We start from the raw sequence: 20,077 nt of genomic DNA, 5'->3' as shown, positions 1-20,077 counted from the left end.
TCCTGATGTGTCTTTTCAAGTATGTCAATTGCTTGGTTCGTCCAAAGATTGGCAGCGCTCACATTTCGAACTACCAAGTGATAAAGCCACACAAGGGCCTTTCTTCCCGTCAGCTAAATCTGTGATAGCATTCCAAACACTGATTGCAACTGAAGCATCAGAAACAATGTTTTTTTTTAGGTTCCAAATGATTTTTTTTCCCGGAATTTAAGTTTAAGCGGCAGTTTTACCCTGAATTTAACTTCATGAAGATAAACGAGAAAATAAACACAAAAAGTATGAGAATGAAACTCATTTTGTTCACCATTTAACCAAGCGGTTGTTCAAAATTGGTTAATTTGACACATTTGACTGAAATTTCTTTTCAAAATTCTTTTTCAATTTCAAAAAACGCTGTTAATTAACTTGAGTTTAATTAACAAGTCAACCCCGCCTGAATCTAAGGTGGTTTTTATCTTCGGAACTCAGAACAAAAAAAAATTGTTGGTAATCGTGTTTGTCGATCAATATTTTGTTGTTTTCCTCACGACCGTCGAGAATGTCCATCAAAAATGCATTGAAAGTAGATTTAAGGTAATTGTTGACATCACATCAGAATCTTGTTATTTTTCAGATCTGCATTGAAATAAAACCGACTCTGCAAATGGAAGGTGCGTTGTGTTTTCTGAAGTTTACCAAAGCACATGCGAAATTTGCTGTCCTTTCTGCTTTTTAAATAATATCATTGCAATAAATTTTCGAATTAATTTCATTTTTGCTTTGAATTATTTGTATATCTTGTTTTGTTAATTTTCAACGATTTTAGAGGAACCATTAAATTTGCTAATAGCACGAAATGTTCCGACCACTTTGTGTCATTATAGTTTTTGTTTGTCATAATGAAATGGATAATTGCATCAGGCTGTCTCCTGTTTTCCTTGCTAATTAAGTTTTTGACAAAAAAGAACAAGTGGACAAAAATTTAAAGAACTAAAACTTAAAAACTGAGTCTGACTACTAAAAATCCAGATTGGTTTTCATCTTCTGAACACCATTTTGGAAGCCAACTCAGGTAAAAATGGAGTCTAAAAGCGACTGTGTGACGTATTTTTTAACATCAAATTGCCAGCACCAAACACTTTGAAAAAGTAGTCGGAACAAATTGGTTTGCTAATAATTGTTAGCAGCTACTTTGATTAAAATTAATTTGTAAATTGATCTGACTGATATCTAAGTTATTTTAACCATATCATTGACTATGAAATTGCGAAATTGCTCCTGTCTTGAGCCAGTAATCGCACACTAAAGTGAAAACGTCAGTTGGTTTTCCTGTCCGTTTAACTGGGTTGTGTTGCAAACAAGACAGGAAGAACTCCAGAAGAGGTTTGGAGAATTCACTCCATGGATATGGCACTATGGGCTGGATGGCTGATTCCTAAAAGTTGAACAAATCTTAGTTAGTGTTTTTGTTTTTGAGTTGGGATATCAGGTTTTTTATACTCACATATTGATTGTTATGTGGGCGTAGTACTTTGTCTCGAAATGACTGGTAATGTTCGTCCCTGTCTGTGCTAAACCTCCAGGGATAGTGGTTCGTAATCATACAGAACACAACCACTGCAAATGCCCAGGTATCTTCTTTCGTGGAAGCAATGCCTGACTGAATATCCCTTGAACCATTTAACAGTGTAGTCTGCAGCTCTGGCGGAGCAAATGGGTTTGTTTTTAGTCTTCGTTTGATTATTAGATCTGTACTGTCTAAAGATCCTAAGGCACATGCGTAGTCGAAGCATGACAGCTTGATTAACGGACTCTTTTCTCGTTCGAATACAAATATGTTTTCGGTGTTTATATTCCGATGAGCGAGCCCTAATTTGTGTATGAAATCTATAGCGTGTGCTAGCTGAAGACTAAATGTTTTGCAGTATGAAACTGAAAGGCCGTCGTTTTCCTGAATGATCGAGAATAGGTCGCCCAAATAGATCAGCTGGTCAAGCTCATGAGTGAAGCTACCCGAGACTTGCAGAGTTTTCAGTCCGCGGAGACGTTTGACGCATATGTAAGGATGCTTACTCAAGAGAAAGTGCTGAGTCAGTTCTTCGAGATCTAAGCAACAATTTGCTATCAAACGGTACGAAAACTTAGAAGAAATGGACGCTTCTCGAGCACGTTCTGACCAAGCCAATATCTTCCCCTCTAAAACGGTATAATGGAGGGAAGGGGTTCACTTGGTTTTTACATGGAATTTTCCGCCAATCAGTTTTGAGTAGTTTACAAGCAGGCCTATACGTTTCTGATCCAGATTATGAGAATGCGGTGAGTATCATAACTTGATCTACGGGGATTTTCAGTGGGGGGACTTGAAACGAAAGAACGCAGATTTCAAGATAGATTGTTGGTAGTATATGCAGCAATTGAGAAAGTTCATGCCCCAAAATGTTTTTTAAAAACAAGAATATGTTAAATGCTCAAAGTAAACCTTTGCTTGAAGAACTCGGAGATTGTCCTGTGAAGTTGTAATTGCTGAAGTAGTCAAGGCACATGTTGAGTTTGATTGGCTTCTTCGATCTCTTTTTGCTCCACTTCTCCCAAATTTTCTTCACTCTTTCTTGTTCATCTTGTTCGTTCTTCACGAGGTGCTCAGTGTTCATTGCACCCCGTGAATCGAGAACGATTTGCACGGGCTTTTCTTTTGGAGTCACAACTGCAGTGGTTGCGTAGCTTGATAAGGCGGTCATTGCGGCAGTTGATTTGATTGGATTCTGGGCCAAATAGATAACTTCATATATCTGTGCATGTAGTGGCGAGAGTGATGACTTTTTAATTAGAAATTTGACTTCTGCTCATATCTGAATTGCAAAATTTATGCGTTTTTTGGTGGATATTGTCAGTTTTGTTATGCATAGTCACAGTTGTCCTTTTCAAATACGTTTGAATTAGATTTTCTTTTTCATTAAGTTAAAATTTTGGCTTACCGGATTAAGCGGGAGCATAAAGTGAATAACAATTAGAAGATTGGCCTTCTGCGACTGTCAAAGAATTATACATTCGAGCGAAATAACGGCTGAAGTGAGCTGATTGCTCGCACATAAAATGGAAGCACAATTCCAAACTAATTCTTTTTCAGATCAATTTTGACATTCCGCTAAGAACTACCATTTAGTTTCCTATTAACTTTCAGCTGAGAACAAGTAAAAACTATTCAAGTTGAAATGACTTGGGAGGAATTTACAAGTCTGACGTAATTGTGTTTTAATTGGCGAAATTGGGTTCAGCCGTCGCGAAGATGAGCTAAGAGGCTCTGGCACAATTTCTCTTGATTACTTTTCAGGGCTCTTATTATTGAGTGGGAAATAGAATTACTATGTCATTGAGCCTGATACTCCCCTGGGAAGTTTTGGTTTCCAAGAATTGAATTAACCCTGCGCTGCAAAAGTGGGAAGGGTTGGTGGATCAGAAATTAAGTGGGTGGTTAAGTAGCGCTATTGTCCTGCTAATATCGCCTGTCTCTGAAAGTAAAGTGCAAACTGGTATTGACATTTAAAGCGAAGCCCGGTAAGCTGTATTTTCGACATAATTAGTTAATTTTTACATTAGGCCAAAGAAATATTTTGGTCAAAATTGATCTGCAATTTTGACCAAAAATCAGAACATTTTACATTGAATAGAATATAACACTTGTGTGTTTTGAGAGGATATAGAGTGGATGGTAAATTTGATTTTGGGTCGTAAAACAAAGGGATTAAAGCAGCGAACAAACAGTTGTCAGTTGGTACTAGCGGGCTCTTCACAAACCACAGTTCCACTTCTCTTGTCTTTTCAAATGGCCACTGCAGTCTGCGGCAAGAAAGAGGGAGGGGTACTAGTGAACTATTGAGGCCCTAAATCAGTGAAGGTGACGTGTGATAAGAGATTGAACATGGAAAGAATATGTGGGACGAAGTTGGCTGGGAATTAAAAAGAAGCTGCAGCCTGTCCTCGTGGTGTCTAGATAGCGTCGTGAGGGGGTTGGTAAATGAAGGTAATCTAGGTGGAAAGAGGACTGGAACTTTTTTGGGGTTTGATAGAAAAAGGGAAATGAGTTGGAAGGAAATGATGGTAGAAATGAGATAGGCAATCTAAACTTTAAATCGACACCCTGATCACCCGAGATTGAAAAAGTAGAAAATTGTATTTTTAATCCTCACTAATTTAATTATCTAAATTAAATAAAATTTCTTCTCGAAGCCACGAGGAAAACTTGTTTTCTTTCGCAAAAAAACTGCATTTTATAATTTTTGTGATATAACAATTTTTTTGATGATTTGGAGAATTTTTTAATGAATATTTTTTTTTGACTTCGGTAGATCTTAAAAATAGCGCAGACTTGAAAAAGATTTGGTGTAGTGATCAATTTTTGTTCGTTTTGGCAATGCTTGAGTTTTATAAAGTCTTCTGGATAGAAATTGTCTGAGTTTTTATGATAATTTAAGCGTAAAATTAGATTTGAAAAACGAACTATCTTTTGCTAGGTTTCATTCATGATAGTAAATCAAATTAAATAATGTGTACCGGATACGCACCAGGAGAGAATTTCAGACATCTTTTTGTGTTTCGCTCATCAAAACTCGCCAGTGGGAAGGAGAACATCCGTTCGGAAGGAAGGGTAAGATAAAACATTGCGGGGTCTTTGATCGGGCTAAAAGGGGAAACAGCTTGAAAGAGCAATCGAGAGTGTTATACACTCAATAATTTTCTTTTTCAAAGACTGCTGCCAAAAGACTGATTGTAATCATCTATTTGGTCTTCAGAAAAAGAAAGTGGACGAGAACTGATCGAAGTTGAGACCAGAAAGATAAGGAATTTTTGGACGCAGGTTTAATTTTTTATCGCCACAGAGTAGATTGAACTGAACTGGATTGCTTTGTGTCTGGAGGCGGAAATATTTAGAGAAATTAATTGAGACGGATTTACATCTTGTTTTGCCCGAGTTGCCCCTTTCATTTTTTCCCTGGGGCGCCAATTTGGAAACCAGAACGCGTAAAATAAATTGTCGCAATAAATCACTTTTCAATTTAATTTTCCTAACGGCGCCTGGACTTTTTTTCCCTGAAAATTAGATTGGGATGAACTAGCGGGAATTTAGAGATTAAATCCTTGGAGACGTGAAAAATTCAGCTACATAGTGCCGTTGGTTGTAATTCGTTTAGCAGTCAATATATTTTTTGTTTTCTTGCAAGGCGTACTTGAAGCAGCTTTTCTTCAAAATTTTACCATCTATTTAAATTTTTCCAAACCGCCTTTGGTTTATACTACTCATGCGAGTTTTTTCAAGTTTTTGTTCAATTTTATAATCAATTATCTTAGAGTTTAAGTCTTATAATCTTGAGATGAACAACTTCCAAAACATTTTTAAAATTTATTTTCGACTACCAACGAAGAAATCAATGAAACTGATGTTTGTTGTAGTCAGGAATATTTGGTACTTTGGCGTTGTAAATTTGTCGTTTGATGTTCGAAATATGGATTTATAAAATTTAACTTAAGCGGTTCAGCTGGTCTTATAATCAACTCTTCTGTATCGTCAGATTTTCCTAAATTTCAGACAGCTTTGAGGTATATTGAAATTACAAGTGAAACAGATCTCTACAAATTTGGAATTTGTTTCAAATTAGACTCAATGTTTGTTTCCTGTGCGCTCTATGATATCAAATTCAGGTTAAAAACAGATCAAAACTGAAAGGAGAGTCAATTCTAAATCCAGGAAGACTTACCGCTTTGTGAAGAGCGGTAACTAAGACGGGGGTTGTTTATCAAAATCAAAGTTCTAATACTTGTAAAAGCGCCTCTGTATTAAGTTGTTTGCCCCACTATAAACTGCATTAGTCTAATTGAGACCTGGTTTTATTCCGAAGTTGGCTCAACTTCAGGGTATATTCTGAAGACACTTAAGTAATTTATTACCAGTGTCGCTTGATAATTCGTTTCTTGGAATTAACAATTTTATTGAAGATGGCAATCTTGCTGCTTTTTTCTCATAAAATTTCAAAAATATTACTTGGACCTCTTGTTGCTGAATTTGACAAATACTGTAATGACCATTTAGAAATTTGATTTGAAAGAAAGTTTTCATATGAAGACTTGTTTGTAAAAAAGGAATTGTTCAAAGTATTGGCTCTAGAACACAAATTTCTTTAATTTGAAAACAAATCAATCTGTTAAAGGTTATTTTTACAGCTGGACCAAATTGCATATAGTTATGGAAGGCATTTAGTTCAATGATCGCAAGCAATAGTCTTTCTGTCAATCAAATCAACTTCATTTTTAAGTAAAAATATTATATTCGAAGTCAGGTAAAGTTCGACCACCCCTGAAATAATAAATGTCTGTCTTAAAATCGCTTCTGGTTGCATGAACAAACTAACTAAGATCCTGCTTTGTTTAAGTATCGTATAAACAGCCAATTATATCCAGTTACTGTAAAATGAACAGAAGGCGGAGGTTTTCTCGAAGGTTGTTGAGTTGATTGTTTTCTTTTTGTTAAAAAAAGTCGGGTTTCAAAATTTATCTCTAAATTCCCTTTTAAAGAAATCTTTTTTCTTAACTTCAAAACAGTTTTTGGATTTATTTAAAATAGTTTCCTGTCATATGAGTGTGGGTTTTATCGATTTTTCGAAACATCGTAAATTAACCAAGGTCTTGAAAATTGCTTTGATTGGCTGCCATATGACGTATATATGAATATGCGGTCACTTTTTAATGGCCAATGAACAAAGTGAAGACAGTCATTGAGTTCGTGTTTTTTTCAGGAAAAATTAAAAAGGTTCACTCAAATTTGATTCTTAGCGGTTTGAATCCAGATTATTTTAAGTGCAATCAAATTCATTTGGTTACTGAATTTATTGCTACCTGCTATTAATTGAAAGGCATATGAGTAGGCTTTACCCAAATTTCGTGCAGTAATTAGGGTAAAGCCTACTTTAATCGAGAATGTTTGGATCACTTCGTGGTGTTCTTAGGCTTTTTAATAGTTTAACGAATTATACAAACAGCAGTTTTTTTATTCAAACCGCTGTTTTGCAAATATACAAACCTCGGTTGTGCAAATTAGACCAAATATCCAGGGTTTCAATGCCGTTTTATTGCAATTTCTTTAACAAAAAGGATGTCCTATTGTAGCAAATGCTTTTTTAAATCAACAGAAAGTAATTATTTTTTGCCTGCTACTTGACTGCCTCTTTTCAGTTAAGTTAATAAATGCGTTAATCATACTATGCTGTGATCGAAAACCAAATTGTCTGCAATAAATCAAGAAATTCTTTCAAGATAAATGTATACTTTAGTGAACATGGTTCTTTCAAAAATTGTACCTTAGACGATTACAAGTCATATTGGTCGGTAAGTTTTTTTCCATCAACTCTAGATCCACTTTTGTAGCATTCCCGCATTGGGGCAACAAGGTCGGTGCCCATTGCTCAGAAAAAACCTTCAGCAGCATCAAATGCTGACAAAGTTTTGCGTTGTTGCTGACAGGATTCCAGTATTGATGCATCGGTATCTTTCATATTTTTCTGCTTAGATCTTTAAGTAGTTCAAAGTTTTGTCTTGAGTCTCCTATACATGCAGAAAATTTTTTATGATAGTATTTTTGTTTTCCCACTTTATTTTTTTTCAACTTAACTAGCAATCATTTGAATGTTTTCAAGTAAAAGCGGACTGTTCGGTTTATAGGGCTGTACGATGAGCTTTGTTTCTCTTGTTTCTTAAGTCTTTAAATGCGTTGCTGAACCATTTTGGTTTTTTGAACTCGATTTTATGTAATAATTTTAATGGAAACTGCACCAAAGTTGTTGATTGATAGATAAGAGTTAGAAATATAACAAATCGCGACTTCTTTTCTTTTAGTTGTGTTTGCAAGTCGCTAATATGCCTGGCAGATGCTTATTTTTCTTTAAAAAATAGTAGGTCACGGAAAATTTAATTCTTTCCGTTTTTTATTAAGCTAGGCGGATTCCGTTGCAGTAGGATCGGATAATGATCAGAGAATTTTAGGTATTTTAAAACCTGATGATCAGTTTCAGTTAAGTTTAGGCTAAAGATGGTGAGTTGTTTTCTTTCAAACGAAGAAAACGAGAAAACGAAGAGTGTGTATTCTAGCAGGGTTGTACTTCACGACTATTTTAAATATGTAGTTATCTTTTAAAGTTTTGCTACAACGGATTCCTCCATTCTGAGGGTTTGTTTATAAAAAGGTAAAAACAGCTCATTTTTTTATCATAAACACCTCCACGGGTTTTCCGATGGTATGTTGTAAACTTGTTATAGCTGTCATCGAGACAGCATTAACAATCATCATTTTTTGTTTACCAAGTTTCTGATGTGCATCAAATGGAAAGAGGAGACTCAAGACAGTATACTAGGGCTTTCAGTTCATTAAGATGACATTTCAGAGAGCGAACATTTATGTAACACAGAAGTTTTGATGTTCGGGGGAGGCCTACGGTTGGTAGAAAACACCAGTAAAGCAACTCATAACATCGTCAAAACTATAATCAAGTACATGACCGCTTGCTTTCATGGAACCCGTTTTTATATCTAATTGTCAGTTTTGTATTGGAAGAAAATTTTTTTCTCTAGACCAAGCCGACGCAATGCTTTGATCAGTTTTCATCAGTTTAAGGAAGCGGTTTGAGTAATTTTGATTGGTTGAAAAATGATGACTATCTCTGAAAAGTTGGAACTCCTTGGTTTTACATTGGGTCTTAAATTGGTTGTTTTGTTAGCGTTTTTATGATATCTGGATTCGCGTAAAGTAGTCGCGTTGGAGCTTTAAGATTAAATGGTCGGCGAAAAAAATATTGAAATTGATTGTACTAGGCCAGCCGCCGGATACTCAAGTCGGTTAATGGCGTTGTCTAATGAGGCGGTTTATATGTTCATCTCTTATAGGCTTATACCTTCATTTTAATGTTTTTACAGAAGACGATTTCTTTGCCCCTCGGAAGAGAAAAAGACCAAATGCCACTGCATACTTGGAGGACCCAGGATTCGATCTTATAGATGATCTAGAGGCACCTATCAAAACTAAAAGGGAGAAGAAGTCAAAAGCCGAAAAGAAGTCAAAAGCCGAAAAGAAATCATTAGCTAAGAAAGACAAGTCTAACAAAGCTGCAAAAGAAGCACCCGCTAAAGAAATCGAAGCTGAGAAGTGAGACATTTTTGAAGTAGCTTATACCTTTGCTCTGACATTTTTTAAAACGAATTTGTAGATGGCCCATTGCATAAAAAGTAACTTTTACCAGAAGGTACCAGGGATTTATCGAAAGCAGCCGTGGCCGAGTGGGTCAGGCACACGTGTTTCTACACGAGGGTCATGCGTACGAATCCAATTTCGGTCACGGTTAGAGGTTCACAGAGTCATCCGCCTCCTCAAGGTGGGACCGGCGGCGGCAAAATGGATGACATCTTTCTCAACAACGGTCGATCCTGCACTGAGCACGACCGAAGGCTAAAAAATTTTTTTTTAAAACAGATTTTTTCTTTTTTTTCGGGACGAGCTACGCATTAATATTTACTTTTTTATTTACTTATTAGTTTGGTGTCGTATTTGTGGATTTACCCAATACAGCCAGCCAGCACACAAAATTTTAATTCATTGAAGTAGTTTTGAGTTCAGACAGATGTCAGATGCTGGAGTCCTGGACATTCCGGAATGTTCAGTTGAGTCCCCCTTTGAAAACCTTCTGAAAGAGAAGAAAAAAGCCAGACAAAAGAAAGAAGTTTCGAAAAAGAAAAAATCGAAAGACAAATCTTTTGCACTTGCAAGTGATGATGATACCGTTGCAATTGAAGCTTTGATTTTGAAAAATGAAAAGATTGTCAGCGACGGAGAGAAGAGTGGCAGTCAACCTAGCTTGTCAGATACGCTCATTGCTTCTGAATCGCAAGGTATGTACGTGTAAACAGCATGAACCTACATGAAGAAGTAATTCAAATCAAGTTTGAGACAAAAGAGTATTCAAGACAACCTTGCTAGCGTTTATCAAGAAACTGTTGCGTAATAATATGAATATTGTCAAGGTCAGCCATTTGCTCACTCCTATTCAACAGGTAAATAATTCTTAAGTCGTGATTTATGTACAAGTTGACATATGTTTGTTCTTTCCGTTCTTGAGATTGCTGTAAAGTTCTGGATATATCTTTTTCTTATGACATAGTTTTGGTTTGTTTTTGAACGTAAATAAAATATCCAGCTCCAAAAACAGCATGAATGGTTCTGATATGATGGGTTGTTTTTCATTGTTTTTCCGAGCTCATTCAAAGAATAAACCATCTTTAACTAAAAGATTTAGCGCTAAAATTTTGTCTCGTTTTTCGGCGTTTCCCCCACTAAATTCATATTTATCAGGCCACCGCCCCGTCTTATTAAACAACGCTATTAAGAGTAATGAACGTAGTGAGTGATGTTTTTTTTAAGGAAAAGTCTTAAAATTTGATCACGCTCAATTTTGATTTTTTTTGCGATTTGTCTTTTGATTTCCTTTTAGGTTCAGTGCTTTTCAATTTTTAAAAGAAAGGCAAACTCGACTACCGAACAGCAAAATCTAAAGGTCTCAAAAACGTGATCGACTTCTAATTTCGAAAACGGAATTAAATTATCAGATTTCGCAGCGAAATGAAAATTGTACTTATTGATTAAGTTTTCATAAATTGGATCAGTTTTATCGGAAAAGTGCTAGTTATGATTTGTTCTAGAAGTTCGAAAAGCTTTAAGGGCATCTACTTTTTTCTTTGAAATTCGATAATTGAGATTTTTGGTTTCTTGCGTGCATTCTCTACTACAGCTGTCAATTGACTATTTTTGCTAGTTCAATAAAAATTTAACAAAAAATTAAATATCCATTTTTGATTGAAAGTCAGGATGTAGATAGATACGCAGGCAGTTTAGAACAATTCGAAAATTGTTTGGAATGAGTTAAACACTAAAGAATTTATGTGATGAATGTTGTGATCAATTTATTTTTAATAGAATACTAGCTAGCCCGTCACCAATGATTAATCAGCTCGCAACAATATATTTAATGTTCTGAGCAAGCTATTCAAGCCATGAAACTACGAAAAATTATCATAAATTGGTTTAAAACTAATAACGCTCATAGATCGAATCAGGTCGCAAGAGGTTTCAGTTTTCCGAAGCAAGTTATTGAAGCTATGAAATTTGAAAACATTTCAGGTTATTTCATGAGTCAAATCCGATGGCCCAAAATTGAAAAGTTGCTAAGCAAGCTATTCCAGACATTAAACTTTGAAAGATAAAATATTTCATGCAGCGAATCAGATGACAAAAGGTTTCATCATGTCTATTGAAGCCATACCAGTGATGAAAATTCAAATGTTTCAATTAATTTTATAGACCGAATACGTTTGCGATAACTTTAAGACTTTCTGAGCAAGCTCCTCTGGATACAAAACTTTAAAATAATTCAATTCATATCATGGAGCAAATCAGTTAGTGAAAGTTTTTCAAGCAAGCTAGTCATTCGATGAAACTTTGAATTATTGCAAGTTATTTCATTGACCGAATCAGATCGCGATATGTTCAAGATTTTTTGAGCAAGCTATTCCAGCCATGAGATCTTGAAATATTTAGTAATTTTTGAAGCAAATTGGACAGCGAATTTTTTTTAAGCGAGCTGTTCCAGCTAAAGACATTTTAGGTGAGAAATGTTTCGTTATTCTCAGACCGAGTCGTTTTGCGAGAGCTTAAGTTTTTTGATTGAAGCCCAGCAAGCTATGATTGAAACTTTTCAAATTTTTGAGGTAATCGGATTCAAGAAGCTATGTTCTCTAAGCAAGCTTTCAATATTGAAACTTAGGAAATATTTCAAGGAAATTCTTGAAACGAGTTGGATAGCGAAAAGCTTAGATTTTTCTAAGCAAACTTTTTCAAGTATAAAATCTTGAAATGTTAGAGCTTATTTCATGAAGCGAATCGGATGGTGAAAAGCTCAAGTTTTCCTATTGAAGCCATTCATGCAATGAAGCTTTGAAATTTTTCAACTTATTTTCTTAGTTTCCATGTTTTTGTAGGCAAACTATTCAATTTATGACCCTTTGAAATACTTCATGTTGATTCATAAAGCAAAACGGATGGCGAAAGTTCAAGTTTTTTTAAACAATCTATTCAAGCTATGCAATATTTCAAGTTATTTCTTGAAGAGAATCGGATGGCTAAATCGGAGTGTTTATATTGAAGCCATTCAAGCTATGACACTTTAAAATATTACAACTTTACACCAAATCGCTTGGCGAAAATTTTGAGATTTTCTAAGCAAGCTATTCAATTTATGAAACTTCGAAATATTTCAAGTTACTTCACTGACCGAATCAGTTCGCAAAAGTTAAAATTTTTCTGATCAAGCTATTCATGCGATGAAACTTTGAATTATTTCAAGTTATCAGAGAGCAAATTTATTGGCGAAACTTGTATCTTTCTCTAAGCAAATTATTCAAAGCGATGAAAGTATGAAATTTTTTAAGTTAATTCATAGCGCAAATCGGTTTGCAAAAAGCTATTTTTTCTAAGCAAGGAGGTTGCTGTTTTTATTTAGCTAGTTTCAGATTAAAATCAATCTGTAAAGACACATTTTTGAAAAAAAAATGGACAGGCACTGTCTAGCCTTGCAAAAGACTCAAGTTTATCTTGTCTAAAGAATTTTTGAAAGTTCTAGAATATTATTGGCCTTCTCTAGACGTTGAGCCTAAAGAGTTTTTAAACGTTGCATTATTCAAAGCTTAAAGATTGCGTTCAGTTAAACATTGCTTGCATAAAGCAATCCAACTTTCATTTGATCTTTTGTCACGCCGTTAATCTTCATGAGGTGACTCTTTTGATTTGAGTACTTATCCGTCACAGTGTGTTTTTGTAAAGTACTGCATCAGGGTTGCGCGCCACTTGAAGCTTTCTTCGCAAAATTCACATTTATATTTGTTGTCCTTCGCTGATTTCGGTAAGTTACTTCGATCGTCCACCAAGCTCTGATTAATTAGAATCATCGCTGCTTGATGGCGATCGTCTTCGCTTCCGTATACTGATTGGGTTGTCGATTTGATTCCGTAGATGTTGGCTGGGGAATACTGTTCTAAGAAAGTCGATTTCGGGGCTCTCACTAATCGTTCTCTGCTACATGCCTGGAGCTTCTGGTTTTGATCTTCCTCCCTCGTGAATAAGAGGTAAGTCTTGCTGGGAATTGGTTGCTGATGGTGTGCTTCCTCGAGATGCTTGCGCTTTTCAATGAAGTACTTATTGTTGCACCAGACTGCGCATTCTTTGCACTGGAGGAAAGAGTGCACTTTCTTCCCTTGGTGCTTTTGGGTGACACCTTTCCATCGCCGCACTGAAAGCTCCGTCTCCTGTCTGTTTCTCCTCCTTCGGTTCCTGCTGTCCTCATAAATCGTCATGCTTCTGGGTTCTTCCTTTCTCGGTTCCCCCTTTTCCCCCATCTCGTCATGCTTTTCGGTTCCTCCCGTCTGTTCCTCCTGTATCGGTTCCTCCTGTCCCCCAACTCGTCATGCTTCTTGGTTCCGCCTGTCCCCCCGACTCGTCATGCTTCTCGGTTTTTCCTGTCTGTTTCTCCTGTGTCGGTTCCTCCTGTACCCCCAACTCGTCGTGTTCCTCCTGTCAACTGTTCCTCCTGTCTCTCTGGTTCCTCCTGTCTCTCTGGTTCCTCCTGTCTCTCTGGTTCCTCCTGTCTGTCTGGTTTCTCCTGTCTGTCTGGTTCCTCCTGTCTGTCTGGCTCCTCCTGTGTGGAGTCATCTTTCTTATGGAGAGCGAAATCATAGGTATCATAGTTTTGCGGTAGCTCGACTGGTTTTTGGTCGGGCTTCCGAGTCTTTTTCACTGTTGGAAAGACCCTCCGCTCGGTACTCCGCTTCTGCTTCAAGAGGGCTGCGATCCACTTCTGACAATTCGAATTGCGACACTGGCCGTTCTTATGATGCTTCCGAGTCCTTTTCACTGATGGCAAGACCGGTGCTTGGACCTCCGCTACTGCATCAAGCGGGCTGCAGTCCCTTTCTGACAAATTGGGTAGCAACCCTAGCGGCAATGGCATTGGTATCTTGATGTCGGGCAATTGCGCCTCTCCATGGTGCTAACGTGTCCCCGTAATCGTAGCAGAGCTCCTGGTCTTTAGGCACCTCTCTGCTGGATTTGAAGACAATATGGCTCAAGCCGTTGTGGTAGATCCGCCTCAAAATTACGTTCGGATCCACATGGTTTTCGTTCATATAACGAGCATTCCCACGGTTGAGTGGGTCACTGGCATCAACGAACAGATTATGGCCGTCAGTGAAACAGTACGCATTCTTCCCTGCTGCTTTCAGTTTTTCGCTATCATTTTTCAGCAACGGTTTTCCCCAGTAGGCACACATGAATTCTCCTGCCTCTAGATTCCTCCTCGCGAAAAGCCATTGTCCTCTATCTTCCGCGTCCGCCACATAAATAGTCTTGTCGTCATCAGAATGCAGGAACTATCTCGCCCCAGAATCGAAGCTATATCTTCCGAAACGAGTTCGAAGGGCCTGAAGTAAGGTTGTTTTTAAGAGTATGGTTGTTTGCGAATAAATTACACAGAAAGATACACAGCTTTTTCTAACATCTACCTTTAATTGTGGAAATAGGGGATTTAATTTAGTTAATTGTGATCTTCAGGCAAAAATCTTTAGGCAAAGCGCTAAATTGCGTTTTCACAACAATTAATTTGAATTTGAGTCATAAAAGCTGGCCATAAATGAATTAACACGTTCAGGTTAAAATATTATCATTCGATTTTTAATTAGATTCTTCTGTACATTCTTTCAATTCTTTATTACATCAAAACATCGAAAGAAAAAACTAACTGCGACACAATTGAGCTTCGTGACATGGTATTTAATGTTCAGGTCTGCTGCTGCTGTCGATTTTACTGACACTTTGTTCTCTCGGTGGGGGGAGGAGGCTGTTCAACTTTGGAGTAACTCTCCGTTCTCCGAGATAATAGTTTTCTTCGGATCTGCACTCTCGGGGGCATGGAGGAGGCTGTTCAACTTAAGGTTTTTACCACTTCATCTGTGTGACGTTTCGCAAATATAATAGTTTCTTTCGGATCAGACTTCGGATCTTGTGAAACGACGTGGTCCATCGGTTCACTTTTTCCCTCCATATTAACCTCTTTTCCTGCTTGTTCATCGTGTACTTCGCAATTAGCCATCGCTGAGTGGTAATTTAGTTCATTCGTTCATAGCTTTCTCTTCATACACTGCAAGGGCGCTTCCCTTGCGGCATGTTGTCCATTACATTCGCAGAGCACTTGGGACAACCTAACCCAGCTCATCAAAGCGGCCGCAAAATGTGTGGTCTGGTGGCTTGTGAGAAGTACATGGACAAAATTCCAGAAATGAAGCGCCTTTGTACCTTCATGTTCTACAGGGAACTCCACAGAACAGCACAATACTATACTAAAACTACCTAATACTAAACTTCGCTAACTTTCTTTATCGGTTTTACTTTAAGTTGATACTAGCAAGCGCGCCTCCAATAATCGATTGGCTAGCAAAAATTTAGATGTTCTGATCAAGCTATCCAAGCAATGAAACATTGAACAATTTTAGTTTGAGCCATATTGTAAATCGTTTTGAAAAACGTCAAGTTTTATAGAACGAATCGGTTCCCGAAAAGTTGAAGTTTTTCTAAGCAACCTATTGAAGGTATGAAACTTCAGAATATTTCAAAATAATTCATGAAGCAAATCGGATGGCAAAATTTAGGCATAATTTTTTGACGAATAGTCGCTGTTGTTTTAGAGTCATTGAATTTAAGCGCGGCTTCATGCGACGAAAATAACTCTCCACTTGGAAATCAACGAAGGGACCAATTTTTGATCAATCGAGGAAGGCTCAAAATGCCGGAGGAAAAGGAATCAAACCTGAAAACAATGATTGATAAAACATCGGGGGCTTCAAGCGGTTTGACATTAATGACCGAAAACTTGGACATAGGATCATCTAGTTCTAAAGTATCCAGCTTAGTGGGACTGGAAACACCTGAGCTGCGCTGTGACTATTCAGATAAAGTACCTAGTTAGTACTTTTAATTAGTAGTCATTTTCTATATTATACCGCCGAGCCGAATTGGACTCGGACAGAAGCAACCCTCAAATATGACTAAAGTAAAATTGAATTGAAATTGGTTACACGATGGAAGTTTAAAATCTATTGATTGAAGTTATAAAAGAGCGAAGTTGTACGCTCAGTTTCTGGAAGTCGTTGATTCTTAATTCAATCAGAGCTTAACTTGATCACTAAGCTGATATTGGTTTACTTTCAGTGGCGCTATAAAATGTCCTTAGTTGTTCAAGACTCGATGTGGCAGTTGTCTCAAACCTTTAAGTAATGAGTTGTTTCAACAATAGTCGGTTATTGTTTACTCGATCGCAACTTATTTTACTAGAGTACTTTTTTCACAAATCGCAAATTTCGTTGCAGTTTTATTGCTGGGTTTATGGGTTCTAAACCCATAACCTATATCAACTTGATTCGAAGGCATTCATTGCTGTATTAGGGAAGGCATTGGAAAATGTCTCACGTAGAATTAGCAGTTTCTTCTAAGTACTTTTTCAGGCGCTCATTTTTACACGAGCGTACCGTAATGTGATATTTCGATGTCACCTTTTTTTCAACCTAAGAAGCCAATAAAAGTGCCACTTTTGGTGGCTCTTTTGAATCGGTAGGCCCTAATAGTAGTATAATCCTAAGTGCTTTGATATTCAATTTTAAATAATCTAACGTAGTTGATGCTCTTTAAATTTATTTTTTGAACCGAAAAAAAAGTTATTGTTTTCATACAATAATATAAAAATTAAAATCTACTATAATATAAAAATTACAATAATATAAAATCTCAATAATATCGAAATTACAATTTTATTTACTGCATGCAAAGTCAGTGTGGTTGCCTTTAGTCTATAACATTCCAAATTTTTACATGCAAAAGTTTTTTGAAGCTCCCGAATCTTTGCCGCTTTCTCGCTCGAGTTTGCGAAGTTGCAGCTTCGCCTCTGTGTCAAAGCTTATTTTTGCAATATATCAATTATTGCACCTGTTTTAGTTTTCGCTTGCGTATTTTCCAATCATATGAATTTTGTAACTGGTAATTACACAAGCAAACACTTGTGTTATACTGCAAATCAATTTTTAACCCAAGTTGCATAAATTAAGGCCACCTTCTCAAAAAAAGTCAGTTTTAATGTCTGTGTAGCTGGAATTTGGTAGGTACCAGTTGATTTATTAGTGACTTCTATTTGGATGACTGCATGGGCATCTAGCTCAGCAGCTCAGGCAATAAAATCCCGAGCTGTAGGCAGTCCATGGCGTAAGTTCGGTTTCCATAAGGGAACAATTTAGTTTTTCCATTTTTCTTTGCGTGTTCTTGCTATTTGAAAGCTCCTATTTGCAATTTTTTGCTTGTTTGCGAAGTGCTGCTTCGCATCTGTATTATCTTAAGGAACAGGTCTTTCATTCAATATTTTGGTCTCGGCGTTAGTTTTTTCAACTCAAATTCTCTAAAAAACACAAGTTGTTTGCATTTTATGCAAGACAGGTTCAATTTTTCAACCAAGCAATATTCTTTGTCGAACATTGTGTTAAGTTAGTGTGCAATATTAGGTTCTATTATTCTTTGACGCTCAAATTTGCTTTTTCGAAGTTTGATTTTTGCTTTCGTTTAGTTCAAATTTATCTGCTATACGGAAGGCAGGTTAAGCTCTCCAATGACGAAATCGTAATTTCCGTGGAAATGCGAAAGATTCTCAAAATTCAAAGAGCTTAAACGCGTTTTTTTTCAAAATTCGGAAATTGAAAGTGTGCAAAAAAGTCAATCATTTTTCTCGGGTTCCTTTCATTGATAATTTTACACCTGTATGTTGGCTATGTTTATCTATGCGATTACTGGTTGAGGCCAGGGGCGGATCTAGGATTTCCCGACGGGGGGCGGATTTTCAAAAAAAAAATTCAAACATTTTGACGACTTTTTTTTAGGTCGACCAAATTGATTTTTCGAGCTCTCCCAAAGCACTGTTTTGCCCCTATTTTGGCTAAATTAGCTGCGCCGCAGGCAAATTTTTGAAAAACAGTCAAAAAGCCGTTTTTGGGCACTTTTTGAAAAATTTTGACAAAAAAATCGCGATTTTTTGGCGCGCGCTCCCCCTCAAAGTTAGTATATATTGGCGCCTTTAGAATAATTTTACGGGTCGGTCGGCCAAAAATGGATTTCTGAAAAAGTATCAAAGGGGGGACCCTTTGGGTCGGCAGGGGGTCGAATCCCTGAGGGGGGGACGTCCGCTACAAGGCCCCCCCCCCCCCCCCCCCCCTAAATCCACCCCTGGTTGAGGCAATTTGTTTTTATCGGGTTAATCGAGGTTCGTCTTCAGAATTTTGTATATTATCAATTGAAGTTTCCAGCTTATATTTTCTAGTTAAGGAATGCGCTTCAGTCGTTGTTTGTAGCTTGTTTTGGCGAACTATAGTAATTTAGAAGTTTTTGAGCTTTCATGGGTGTTAAGTGTTAGAAAGTTCAAAATTCGAAAAAGTGCGTTCTTGCTCCATTCCTAGCAACTATTTTCGGTCAAACTTGTTCAGGCTTGTTTTGCCTGTCAATTTGATTCTGTGTTTCTTAATTGTTTGTTTCTTGGTTTTGAATTTTTTGACTGGTGCCAAGCGTTCAAGAGTTAAATTGCATGATCCCATTTTGGGAAAACTTGATTTTTTTTTGGTTTTTCGCGGTTTGAATTTTGGTTTCTTTAGTTCAGGTCATTTTGATTGTTAAAAGGAAGACGAATTGCATTATCTAACAGCAAAAGTTAAAAAATCGCGAAAAACGTGAATGAATTCTAGTTTCAAAAATGGGTTTCTAATTTCGTTTTCTGAATTCACAGTGGGATAAAAAATTACCTATTGGTTCAGTAGTACCCACATAGATTAACTTAAAGAAAAAAGCCAATCATAATCAATTCTGTAAATTCAAAAAGCGTTAACGTGTTTAATTTTTTGTGTTTGGTAGTTTTGTGCTAGTAATACAGATAATGTGTTTCAGATTTGTGTTCTAATCGAAGTTTCAATTCAAGCAATACCAGTGAAGATAAGAGTTCATCCTTGTTGTCGAAAAACATCTCGAAGAAGTCGTTCGATCAATTTGGAAGAAGAAACTTCAGACTTGGTCTTTCGAGATCCACAAAAACTCTAACACCACTTCACAAAAACATGAAAATTTCACAATTTTGAGATTTTACAGAAAAACATGCGGTAAAGTTTCTATATGCTGGCAATCAACTGATTCTGGCTGAACGTGTTTTTGCTTGAAATAAATTAGCTACTTAGGTAGATATAAATTTTTTGTTGTTCAGATAATGTTCAGTTTAATTTATTTCCCGGAATATTTTTGTCTTTTGAGCTCGTAGTTGATTCTAGCATTAAATAGTGTTACTGTTGCTGGTGAATATCTTCTACTGTTAGTCCGATTACTGAGCAGAGGTTAAAAAGAAACTTCGTGGCTTCTGCGTTGTACCGTATTTGTAAATTGATTCTTCTGATTCAAACTCATCAGGCCTTGACCTGACAAATTGGGTGAGCTAAAACTACCAAAGGAGAAGATATAAATTTGATTGGCATGCTTAATATGGCCATTGTCCTCAAACAAGACACGCTTTTTGTCTTATATGCCTCAAACGTCCTAATTTATGGCCCATCATTATAATTCACTACGGTCGGCTGAAAATTACATCTTGTTCGGGACAAGCAAATAAACTTCAAAGAAAAGATACTAATTTGAAATCATTACTATCTAGAATAACAGATTAAATCATTAAATAGCAGTTTAAATGATCGAAAGAGTAAGTTGTGAATCATTCAAGAATTTTGTGTTTTTGGGAGGTGGAGTATATGTACGAATGATAATTGCGTTCCACCTAATTGTAGAGCATAAGTTACTGTTTGACAGCACCGCTCTTTGGTATATTGTGATCTAAAAGTCTCCATACCCGAAGACTTACAATGCAAGATTATGAAGATCGCCTTTTTGAAGTTT

At 36.7% G+C, this 20,077-nt stretch overlaps 2 protein-coding genes across 9 annotated transcripts; one reads left to right on the top strand and one right to left on the bottom strand.

Annotated features, from left to right (window-relative positions):
* Positions 1-493: 493 nt before the first annotated feature.
* On the top strand, positions 494-19,429 carry LOC134843684 (uncharacterized). Its single transcript, XM_063859906.1, has 5 exons — positions 494-650; positions 8,938-9,166; positions 9,635-9,906; positions 15,802-16,077; positions 19,088-19,429. Exons 1-5 carry the CDS (start codon positions 644-646, stop codon positions 19,273-19,275), a joined length of 972 nt encoding a protein of 323 aa, XP_063715976.1. The 5' UTR covers positions 494-643; the 3' UTR covers positions 19,276-19,429.
* LOC134843683 (uncharacterized) lies at positions 1,132-6,382 on the bottom strand. Of its 8 annotated transcripts, none has more exons than XM_063859900.1 (6): positions 5,733-6,382; positions 4,542-5,067; positions 2,955-3,488; positions 2,459-2,741; positions 1,484-2,085; positions 1,132-1,414 (listed from the first exon to the last, which is right to left on the bottom strand). In XM_063859900.1, the coding sequence occupies exons 3-6, from the start codon at positions 2,970-2,972 to the stop codon at positions 1,229-1,231; spliced, it is 1,089 nt and encodes a 362-aa protein (XP_063715970.1). In that variant the 5' UTR covers positions 2,973-3,488; positions 4,542-5,067; positions 5,733-6,382; the 3' UTR covers positions 1,132-1,228. The 8 variants fall into 8 exon arrangements, with proteins under 8 accessions (XP_063715970.1, XP_063715968.1, XP_063715969.1 ...); XM_063859898.1 differs by having other exon boundaries at positions 4,542-5,552; positions 5,923-6,382; XM_063859899.1 differs by lacking the exon at positions 5,733-6,382 and adding an exon at positions 5,396-5,700 and having other exon boundaries at positions 4,542-5,136.
* Positions 19,430-20,077: the final 648 nt, after the last annotated feature.

The sequence above is a fragment of the Symsagittifera roscoffensis genome, chromosome 4 (genome assembly GCF_963678635.1).
Source record: "Symsagittifera roscoffensis chromosome 4, txSymRosc1.1, whole genome shotgun sequence".
Taxonomy (NCBI): domain Eukaryota; kingdom Metazoa; phylum Xenacoelomorpha; order Acoela; family Convolutidae; genus Symsagittifera; species Symsagittifera roscoffensis.
This window is presented reverse-complemented; position numbering and strand designations above follow the sequence as displayed.

Excerpts from the sequence above, each read along its gene's own strand:
- LOC134843684 (XM_063859906.1), top strand. Across the intron at positions 9,167-9,634 it reads AAAGAAATCGAAGCTGAGAA|ACAGATGTCAGATGCTGGAG; the intron begins GTGAGACATTTT and ends TTTTGAGTTCAG. Across the intron at positions 16,078-19,087 it reads CTATTCAGATAAAGTACCTA|ATTTGTGTTCTAATCGAAGT; the intron begins GTTAGTACTTTT and ends AATGTGTTTCAG.
- LOC134843683 (XM_063859900.1), bottom strand. Across the intron at positions 2,086-2,458 it reads TCCGAGTTCTTCAAGCAAAG|ATCTCGAAGAACTGACTCAG; the intron begins GTTTACTTTGAG and ends ATTGTTGCTTAG. Across the intron at positions 1,415-1,483 it reads GCCCACATAACAATCAATAT|GAATCAGCCATCCAGCCCAT; the intron begins GTGAGTATAAAA and ends TTCAACTTTTAG.